This window comes from Gobio gobio, assembly GCF_949357685.1.
Source record: "Gobio gobio genome assembly, chromosome: 13".
Classification (NCBI taxonomy): Eukaryota; Metazoa; Chordata; class Actinopteri; order Cypriniformes; family Gobionidae; genus Gobio; species Gobio gobio.
In genome coordinates, this window is record NC_137106.1 from 17,398,819 (window position 1) to 17,409,845 (window position 11,027).

The window sequence follows — 11,027 nt, forward strand, 5'->3', positions numbered from 1 at the left end:
AACTGTGAAAAAATTATTTATTACTTAGTATCTAGAATGTAGAACTAACATATCAACACAAATCTCTTTCTCTGAAAGAACAAGAAAATGGACACACCCATGGGATGAAGTATGGTGTACTACCGATATATCACGATATACTGTGTATATATATATATCAGTTAATACAGGAAGGACAATGGCTCCCACTAAACATTCCTGCACTTTTGTGGCTGCAGCACTTTTCCGCCTATTGACGCGGTTCTCGGCACACACTGGCATCCAGCAAAACGCTGCAAACTTCTGGCCTCATTAACATCAAAGTAAATCTGTGAAAGAGCTTGTTTTCTTTTTCCTCCTGCAGGCATTAGCCAGTGTAAAATAGGCTCAATGTCCTTCCAGTGGACCATGCCATGTGAACGTAGGACAGGAGGAAAAGTTAGAAGGCTGTATTTTTCTTTCTGCTTTTTTCCCCCTTCAGGTTAATTATACCTGAAGGGAAATCCTTTTAAATGCTCCTTGGCAGCATGTAGGATTGGCAGGAAGATCAAACAGCCATTGAGTAAGATGCCTATAAATATAACACATTCATTTGTCTCAAATTCCCCCCCCTCCCCCCAGTTCCTCTGGCTTTCTCCTTCTCAAAGCACTGCTCCCGAGGCTTTAACCCTCCTCATGTACACTGCTGAGTTCACATCTGGAACCAGATGGCTGAAGCCACTTCTAAAAGCGGCAAGAAGTCGACCTGCAGACAAGTAAAGGCAAAGAGAGCCCTTGGGTTAGACACAGTCTGTTCCAAACAGACACAACAGTCATGTTTTCAGATGATTTATAATACTGAACAGAGGTAGTCGCCGCTTTATTGAAGGCCTGCTCATCGGATAGATATTTATTTGATGTTTCAGAAGTTTTTACAAAGTGAGACGGTTCGGAGGATTTATTACTACAATTGTCCTTATAAAACACATTCTTCGAAAATCATTCTCTTAATCATTACTTTTGGTTTACTTTAGAAGATAATTTATGAGATTTTAAGATTTTTTTTCAGAGAATATATCTTGAATGAAGTTTATTTTTCGTATTTAAATTGTGATTGTTGTCATTATTTAAAGCACAAATTTAACAAAATTTAGTAAGGACATTTTTTTTATGAATTGCTAACTATATTCAAGATACATTATCTAAAAAAAATATCTCAGTTTTTTTTAAAGTAAATTTAAAAAACTGTTTAAAAAATTGGTAATGATTATAACAAAATTATATTATAATACAAAATTTATTGAGGTTTATTCATAAAATGAGAACAGAATTTGCCAATGGGCTAAGATAAAAAATATTTAATATATCTTGAATGAAGTTTATTTTTCGTATTTAAATTGTGATTGTTGTCATTATTTAAAGCACAAATTTAACAAAATTTAGTAAGGACATTTTTTTTTATGAATTGCTAACTATATTCAAGATACATTATCTAAAAAATAATATCTCAGTGTTTTTTTTAAAGTAAATTAAAAAAATTTTTTTTTTAAATTGGTAATGATTATAACAAAATTATATTATAATACAAAATGTATTGAGGTTTATTCATAAAATGAGAACAGAACTTGCCATTGGGCTAAGATAAAAAATATTCAAAATATTAAACAATTAAAAAATACACAATCTTGCAAAAATGTTTTACAAAATATGTACGTTGTTTTAAAGACTTAAAAAAATGCTATGTTTCTGCTATGATTGGGATCTGTTTTGAGTTACACATGGCTTTCATTTATTTTAAACTCAAAGTAAAAAGTATGTCGTTAAGTTGTATGTGTCACTTTTTGTCGCACCAAAGAAAAAAACTTGATTCTACTGTAAAAGCTACTTGAAACAGCAAATGATGTAAGTGTACTCTAATAATCCAAAACAAACACTGACCTGTCCAAGTTCTTTCACTGCTGAGAGAGAAGCTTGTGCACTGTGGATGAGAATTGCAGATGAGTGCCGCCTCTCTGGCACTGTGCACAGACAGCACGCAGCCCTGCTGGTTGTACGACAGCCTGCATCTGTACTGCATATTTGCAACACTCCTCATTCCTTTCAGGACAGCATAATCTGCATAAAGAGAAAAGAAAATGCATCAAAACCATCCCAGGGTACACTCAACACTGTTGCAACACCCATCTGTAAAATATTACCATGTTCAGAGACTTTAAGAGAAAAGAGTCCTCTCACAGTAGAGGTGGCAAAATCTCATGTTACTAAATGTGTGCGCGCATGTGGGGACAACAAAAGACACGCATACTGTAGCGGCGGCTCTGCCAAAATCTCATAATACAGGGGAAAGTGTGGAAACTTTTGTTGTAAACGCGTTTGAACATACGATTTGAAGATTCTTTGACAATGCTTGGCTGTTTTAATGCCTCTGTGCAGGTTTATTGTGGCCATGTGATTGATTTATGGGTGTCAAAGCTCACATAGAGGGAGCGAGAGAGTCTTACGGGGTACAAAACTTGCCCTTGAAGACGGATTGAATTACATATGTTTTATGACCGAAGTACATCTTCTTAAAGGTGCAGTCGGAGACACATCACGCTGAAAGCTCTGCATATATCTGGAATGCTTTTTTCGGTAGTAATGATTGAATATGTATGTAATGGGAGCTGAAAACTGTTAAGAAGTATAAGTCATCACTAAAATCAACGCATTACCTCGTGTTATTGATGGCGGCATATTCTCCAGGTGCAGACCAGATTTGTACGTATGCAAAACCTCTTCAAAGGCGACCAGGGTTTCATTAATGCGTTGCTTCAAATCCCCTGTGACAAAAATGTAAAATCGAGCTTTCATTATACAGCCACTTTCGCTGTTTTTCATCAAGATGAATTTCACAGGAAAACTCACCTGTGGAGTTCATTATTTGGTGAATAAGAGGCTTCAGCAGTGGGGGAGCCTGATGAGGCAGCAGGTAGGTGAAAAAATACCTGGGGAGGAAAATAATGAATTCATATAATTCATCCGAAACTCCAGCAAGAACGGCACTGGCAATTCACGCTGCGAGATCAATATGCTACAACTGATGCCCTGACACTCAGCAGGGTGGATAATTAATCATTACAGGCAAAGGAGGGGAGAAGCTGTCCTGAAACTCCCCGCACCGACCATGTCAGATTCTTGTCCAACATCTTTTTTTGTTATCTGCCTCAGACAATAAAGATGGAATGTGGGAAGTACTCACCTGTAGGCATTGTAGAGGTTCCTCATCTCGTTCAAGCCTTCGCAGATTCTAGAGGGGGAGCATCGTAGGGTGAAACTGCGGAGTGGAAACTGCAGCAGGCAGTCTGAGTCCTCCTGACAGGCTGGTTCTTGAATACTTGCATCATCCAAGTCTGTTAACTTGAGCTCTCCTGACACCATAACAAACTGTCGAGGCTGGAAATCCAGCAGGGCTACTGATCCCAGCGGTGAGTGAGTCAGATACTGAAGAAGCCGCACTAAACCAAGACAGACCTGAGCGCAAACACAATCAATAGTTACTTTGTGAATGTCAAACAGTTCTTATGTTACAAAATGTATGTACCGGTAAAACCTAATAAAACATATTAAATTATTAAAGGGTTAGTTCACCCAAAAATGAAAATTACCCCATGATTTACTCACCCTCAAGCCATCCTAGGTGTATATGGCGTTCTTCTTTCAGACGAATACAATCAGAGTTATATTAAAAAATATCCTGGCTAATCCAAGCTTTATAATGGCAGTGAATGGCAGCCCAAAATTTGAATCCCAAAAATGTGCATCTATCCATCCATCCATCATAAATGTACTCCACATGGCTCCGGGGGTTAATAAAATATCTAGCTACACCCTGACCGCCGGAAAAAAAACAGACAACGCATGATATCGTTACACTTTCTTCGTAAGTTGAATACGGAAGGCGGTGAAGGCGTGTGGAGTACGTTTATAATGGATGGATGCACATTTTTGGGCTTCAAATTTTGAGCTCCTGTTCACTGCCATTATGAAGCTTGGATTAGCCAGGACATATTTTTACATAACTCAAAATGTATTTGTCTGAAAGAATGTCATATACACCTAGGATGTCTTGAGGGTGAGTAAACCATGGGATCATTTTCATTTTTGGGTGAACTATCCCTTTAAATAGTTATATACTTTTAATATTATATACTAATTTTGTAGTATTTTTGTTTTTTGTTTTATTTTTGATTATTCACTTGTCAATGTTGGTCAGTTTGTTTATATTTAAATGATAGAATTATTTGTACAATGAAAGAATTTTATATAATAATATTTATTTTTATTATATACTGATTTTATAGTCTTTCTGACTTTATTTTATTTTACAGTGCATGCACTAACTTGTACTTACAGTGTACTAAACTAAGTACTGGGTAATATAAGGTAACTACATGGGTTAAGCTTAGGTTAACGGGTAGGTTCAGGGTTAGTACCTAGTTATTGTAATTAATATAATAAGTATATAGTATGTAAATGGGGAACATAAATAAAGTGCAACCAGCTTTTTTCAAAGAATGTTTCTTTAATACTGCACTGACAGAATTTTTCACTTGTTGTTTGTAACTTGTTTAAACTTAAAAAACATGATATTTGCATTGTGGATAGTATTGATTTTTTTTTCACCTACGTTTGATGTAGTTTTACACTCGAATTTCCCTCGGGCATCAGTAAAGTTGATCTTTCTATATGTTAATATGAACTGTAGTTAACTAGTCTTCACCATATCCTTAGTTTTTTCTTACTTTCTTATATAATGTTCTAACACTGGAGAGCATAGCAATGGGTATCAAGTCACCTTTGAATAAGACAGCGTAGCCACAGCTCTTCAAAAACAGAGGTGGATGAAACCAAACACCTTTTGAATAACTCTCGACCACGTGTTAAGACATTTCAGAGACGGTAAGGATGTCAAAGAGACACTCGATTACAGCCCTTTAGCTTAAACGCATTTGTCATCATCAGAGCCTATCAAAAATCAAAGGCACAGAGTATCTGCACCTGCTTCTTGTATGCCAAAGAGAACGTGAAAGAAAATACTCTCTCGCCTCGTGAAACTTGGTATCACCCTCTCCCTCAAACAGTGCTGAGAAATTATCAGGGTAAAGAAGAGTAAAAAGGATGGACATCTGAGACAGACATCTGTCCCTCGGTACTATTTGATCAGGCTCAGTTGGTATGGAGATGGGGCTCCAGTTAATCCATCCAAGCTGAAGAATTCCATCCACCCCCACCTCAGGTATGCCCTGTGGGGGGACTGTGGGTGGGGAATCTCTGATTAACACTCCATAGGAGGCCTGGGGGGTGGTGCTCTTACCCGAAAGCGCTCTTCCCAGGGGCTCTGCAGGAGCTGTATCATCTGAAGTGGCATCCCCTGCTCCAGAACTGCTGTGATGCCACCAACCAGAGAGCTGTCCTGACATTGACCTTTCAGCTGGAAACAACACAACAAGTTTAGTGCAAAATGCAATGTGTGGCACATATTAATCCTTTAAACTATTGCATAACTAAAACATCACACAACAACAGCACAACCTGGAGAGTGAGTGCAAGTTATTGCAAAATAAGGGTGATTTTCTTACCTCTACAATATTGGGGTGCTGCAGTCTCTGCAACAACACAATCTCCTTCCTCAGCTTGAAAGAAACAAGCTCATGACAGCCTTGCGAATCTTGAAAATCTTCCATGCACAATCTCATGTCAGTGCCTTGATGGTTCACGGATTTCAGTGCCACAAATAATCCTTGTGGCAACTCTGCTTTTAACACTGTTTTAGTGTAACCTGAACCAAGAAAGTCAACAGCTTTCATGCCACTTAGTTCTTCACAACCAATATCATTTTTACCATTGGCATAGTTTACACTGTCATTTGTGGATACACGTAAATCCTTAAACCCTTCTGATGATTCATCAAATGTAATATCCAGGAGCTCAAGTTCTTGTTGTCTTTCCTTAAGTTGTTGGAGCAATCTGTCGTGCTCTGGAGTTAAACCATCTGGGCGGGCAGCATCACCAAAAGGTTTGTCCTCATGGAGACCAAAGTGCCATTTTTTCAGAATAACTGTTAAAGAAAAAAACAACAAAGCAAGAAGGACAAAAGTGCAAAAGGGATTCCTTGAGAAAGTCATGGTAAGTTCGTCTAGGGCCAGTCTGCACTGTCAAACTGCAACACGGTCTCTTCGGTCATAGTTCTCTCTGTGGCACACACACACAGTACGTGCGCACTGTAATTTAGTGTGAGCTGTGGTAACGCCCCTTGGGCGTGTCCTACTACTCATGGCCAAATAATCACCTCCCACACAATGCAACCGCGATTCACACGCACACAAAAGAGGCTCTGTGTTTTTACCATTTCATTGACCTTTTGAAGGATGTACGTAAAAGATAATATACATTCAGACGACAATTATCACAAAATAAACCTTTCAGAACGGTATCGCGCTTACACGGTTAATGACGAATAAACAAATAAAACACACTGACACGAAACATTTTTGCTTAGGTTCAAATTGTTAGATTATTTTCATTAAGTCCATTACAGCATTTAATACATTACTACAAAATACATTTATATAGCCAATTTTTTTTATTAATCTGCAATCCAAGTTACTGTTTATGTAAATTAGCTAGCAACTTTATTTAGCTACAATGTAATTTGAATTTTTTTAAAAACTGGATTTAACTGGATACTGTTAAGCCTTTTAGCCAAATGTCAACGGTTTTAATTTCACTATAAAATAAATGTTGTCCTTCCAGTGCAAATGTATTTCTGTCGCAATACGGTGCTAATGAGTTATAACTTGAGCAACCCTTGTACATAGTGAGCAATACAAATTACCTTTTATATAGAGCCGTAATAAAGATGAAAAAAATATTATAAAACATCGTGGGACAATGGGGAATGGGGAAAAAAAATCACACCAAAAATGATTATTAAATATTTTTAAATAAAATGTTTTATACTATTTTACACTAGATGCTAAATGACAATCTAATAGTCATGTATAAATGTATAATAAATGTCTAATTGACCTAAATTAAACTTAAATGCAAATAGGCATTACAAATTTGAATAATATTTTTAAGGATTTCTGCTTTTGAGGCAAAAATGTGGAACCGTGCCAGAAAAAGAAACAAATATTTCTATCTGTCATTCAAACTGATTCATCCCTTCATTATTAGCATTTATTGTTCTAATGTCACAGTAGGTATGCAGTTGACGGTAGCCACAGACTTCCATATAGGAAAAAATACTATGGAAGTCAATGGGGTCCATCAACACGTCTATCAACATTCTATAAAATATCTTCTTTTGTATTCAACAGAAGAAAGAAACTAATACATGTTTGGACATGTTTTGAAATGATTATGAATTTTCATTTTTGGGTGAACTATCCCTCTAATGTGCATCTCTTAGAAATAGCAAGGTGAGCTTACCTCTTTATGTCAGTAGGTGGTAGCAAAGTATATGTTGCCCCACCATGTAAAACCTCCTTTTATATTTAACATAAATACCTAAGATAACATTTTCAAGCTTTCTAGAATGTATATGGAAAAATTGGTTATTAAGTACAATATTAGGATGCAAATAGGCCTAAGTGTACCACAGATAGTGAAAATGCATCTCACAGATCATGATGACTTAGGGTCTCATTCATTTCAAGGTTCAAAAGAAGGTGAAAATCCCCAAAACATATTACTGTATTAAAGTAAGACACAGTTAATGTCTTATTTAACACGTTAAAATTGTGGTCCAATTTTTGTTGTACAGTTTAAGTAGTCTTAAAACTTAATTTTCTCCACTCTAGTATCCGATGAAGTGTAATACTTACTTGCAGTATTATTGAGAGCGTTTTTATAACTATAAAACTATTATTGGACTAACGTGCGCAGACACACAATGACACTTACACCAATCGAATCCACCCGGTACACATTATTTTGAAACCAAACACAGTTTAGAAACAGCATAGAAATGTTATTTCACTCATACATCTTTTACCACTGGGAGCCTTTTCTCACTGCTGTTTTATTAAGGAAATGTGTCTTTCTGTCTTGAAATACGCCAAGGAAATAAAACAACAATGTAGCCACTCACTGGGAGAAATGTGCCACAAGAGATTACTATGAGTGCCAATACAGAAACACCCATGGTCTGAAGCAAACTGCTCAAATGGATTCAAGAGGCAACTGTGCTGTGGGCTTAACACATATCATGTCAAAACTCGTTGGGTTAAGGCGCATGTGAGAAAAAGTCTTTTTCTAGCACATTGTCTGTAGAGAATAGTGAGTCATAATAATAAATAATATATTACATTACTCTGTGCCATTTAAATTTCTAATGAATTTCATTATAGTCTCATCTCAGCTCAATGTGCATGATGTTCCCTTTCTGCCTGTCAAACATAAAGCCCATAACTGTGTAAAATAATGTTGCCTTTCTCTCAAATAACACTATAAATATATGGTTGTTTGTATATAAAATGGCTATTCTATCAGCAGTATTTGATATAAATGGCTGTATCTCTTATATTTATCAGGATCTGCTGGATCAATCACTCTTTGTAACCAAGACAATTTGTAGCTTTTGAAACAACAAAAACATTTCCACCATTATTAGCAGCAAAAAGTTGTCTGAAGGGATCCTGCAATTAAATAGCATAATATAGGCATATACACAGATCAGGCATAACATTATGACCTATTATTGTGTTGTTCCCCCTTTTGCTGACCTGTCGAGGCATGGACTCCACTAGACCCCTGAAGGTGTGCTGTGGTATCTGGCACCAAGATGTTAGCAGCAGATCCTTTAAGTCCTGTAAGTTGCGAGGTGGGGCCTCCATGCTCGATTGGATTGAGATCGGGGGAATTTAGAGGCCAAGTCAACACCTCAAACTCGTTGTCCTCCTCAAACCATTCCTGAAGCATTTCTGCTTTGTGGCAGGGCACATTAGCACTTTGTTTGACAAGGGCCGAATTGTGGCTAGACGACTGGGTCAGAGCATCTCCAAAAATGCAGCTCTTATCTTGTGGGGTGTCTGCAGTGGTCAATATCTATCAAAAGTGGTCCAAGGGAGGAATGGTGGTGAACCGACCGGCAACAGGGTCATTGGCGGCCAAGGCTCTCTGATGCACATGGGGAGCGAAGGCTGCCCACGTGGTCCGATCAAACAGACGAGCTACTCAAATTGCTCAAGAAGTTAATGCTGGTTCTAATAGAAAGGTGTCAGAATACACAGTGAATCTCAGTTTGTAGCGTATGGGGCTGCATAGCCGCAGACCAGTCAGGGTGCCCATGCTGACCCCTATCCACCGCTGAAAGCCCCAACAGTGGGCACATGAGCATCAGAACTGGACCACGGAGCAATGGAAGAAGGTGGCCTGGTCTGATGAATCACATTTTCTTTTGCATCATGTGGATGGCCGGGTGCGTGTGCTTTGCTAACCTGTGGCATCAGGATGCACTATGGGAAGAAGGCAAGCCGGTGGAAGCAGTGTGATGCTTTGGGAAATGTTCTGCTGGGAAATATATTTACCGTATAAAAATTATAAACACAACACTTTTGTTTTTGCCCCCCTTTTTCATGAGCTGAACTCAAAGATCTAAGACTTTATATGTAGCCTACACAAAAGGCCTATTTCTCTCAAATATTGTTCACAAATCTGTCTAAATCTGTGTTAGTGAGCACTTCTCCTTTGCCGAGATAATCCATCCACCTCACAGGTGTGGCATATCAAGATGCTGATTAGACAGCATGATTAGTGACAGCAGTTCAGATCATGAAAAATGGGGACAAAAACAAAAGTGTTGCGTTTATAATTTTGTTCAGTATTATACGTACAGTATAATGAATGCTCTTGAGAACAGTTCCCATGAAATCTACCTATTTGACTAGTGTCCCCCCCCCAACAGCTATTGTAAAAACAGGATTTTGTAATTGTAGAATTCTGAAAAATTATTCACATTTAAATTCACCATGAAATCAAAACGGACAATTCATATTTTAATGGAATATTGTAGCATTTATTATAAATATATATATCCATGTACATCATTATTTAATTTAATTAATGTGTCCTCGCAATCTTTAATAAAAGCAACTTCCCCTCTCTCTTGCAGCGATATCCAATATAGGTCTCTGCAGGATAGTAATAGGAGTTACTAGATTAGTGGGCGAGACCAAAAACAGAGGGCGTTTTTCATTGCGTTACCTGATTTGCCCACGTCACAGTGTGGGTAGGGTTTAGGGGTGGGGTCGGGTGAAGGGGATAATTTTCAATGCCTGGATTATAAACACCCATCAGTTTGAAAACACCCACACATTTAGAAACGCCCACTTTTGTTCGGCAGAGACCTCATACTCGGAAATCTCTTCTCTTCTCTGATGACGTGTTTACTGACGCGAGGGCGGGGCAACCGTCACTCACATCACATCACAGCAATAGCTAAAGCACAACCATCCTATCAATTCCTGATGGACAAAAACAAGTCCGGCCCTACATTTTTTCTTGATCAGAAGCCGTTTCACTCGGATTTACTAAGAAAAGGCTATCAAAACTTCCGTTTCATGCCGATTTAAACAGTTGTTTGAACTAGCCTATATACTGTATGTTTAAAACCAACATAGCTAGATAAACAGCTCCCCCTCTCTTGACCTACTGTGGGCATGATGGGTGGATCTGCATCCCCTAACCACACCCCACCATTTATCTCTCCACCCATTAAACAGGTTAAGCTCCACCCTTGAGCTCCAGATGCTCTGCAGCGAGCAATACTTGGATTTCTGTGTAACAGAACCTTTGACTCAAAACCATAAAGTTAATGAGATCTATACAGCCCGTGACAACTTTGACAGTTAAACATGAGAACGGTCAGGAACGTATTGCATTGTTGCGCACCAAATTATTGCGGTCAGCTACCAGGTCACATGACTTTGAAAAAGAATATCAGATAATTGTTTCCAATTTCTATATGGCCATGGCTACACACTCTTGCAGTGTTAACGCGATGTGGTTTTGTTCTCCAGCACCAC

The 11,027-nt window shown here is 38.1% G+C and overlaps 1 protein-coding gene across 1 annotated transcript; it reads right to left on the minus strand.

Moving 5' to 3' along the window:
• On the minus strand, positions 1-6,198 carry pkdccb (protein kinase domain containing, cytoplasmic b). Its single transcript, XM_079832965.1, has 7 exons — positions 5,577-6,198; positions 5,312-5,428; positions 3,197-3,468; positions 2,863-2,942; positions 2,670-2,777; positions 1,897-2,073; positions 1-724 (listed from the first exon to the last, which is right to left on the minus strand). The coding sequence occupies exons 1-7, from the start codon at positions 6,120-6,122 to the stop codon at positions 621-623; spliced, it is 1,404 nt and encodes a 467-aa protein (XP_079689091.1). The 5' UTR covers positions 6,123-6,198; the 3' UTR covers positions 1-620.
• Positions 6,199-11,027: the final 4,829 nt, after the last annotated feature.

Bases quoted from the DNA above. Each gene is read 5' to 3' on its own strand.
- pkdccb (XM_079832965.1), bottom strand. From the start codon at position 6,122: ATGACTTTCTCAAGGAATCCCTTTTGCACTTTTGTCCTTCTTGCTTTG. The intron at 2,943-3,196 runs GTGAGTACTTCC...TTTCCTCCCCAG, and splicing joins AACCTCTACAATGCCTACAG to GTATTTTTTCACCTACCTGC. The intron at 725-1,896 runs GTCAGTGTTTGT...ACTTGTCTGCAG, and splicing joins CAGTGAAAGAACTTGGACAG to GTCGACTTCTTGCCGCTTTT.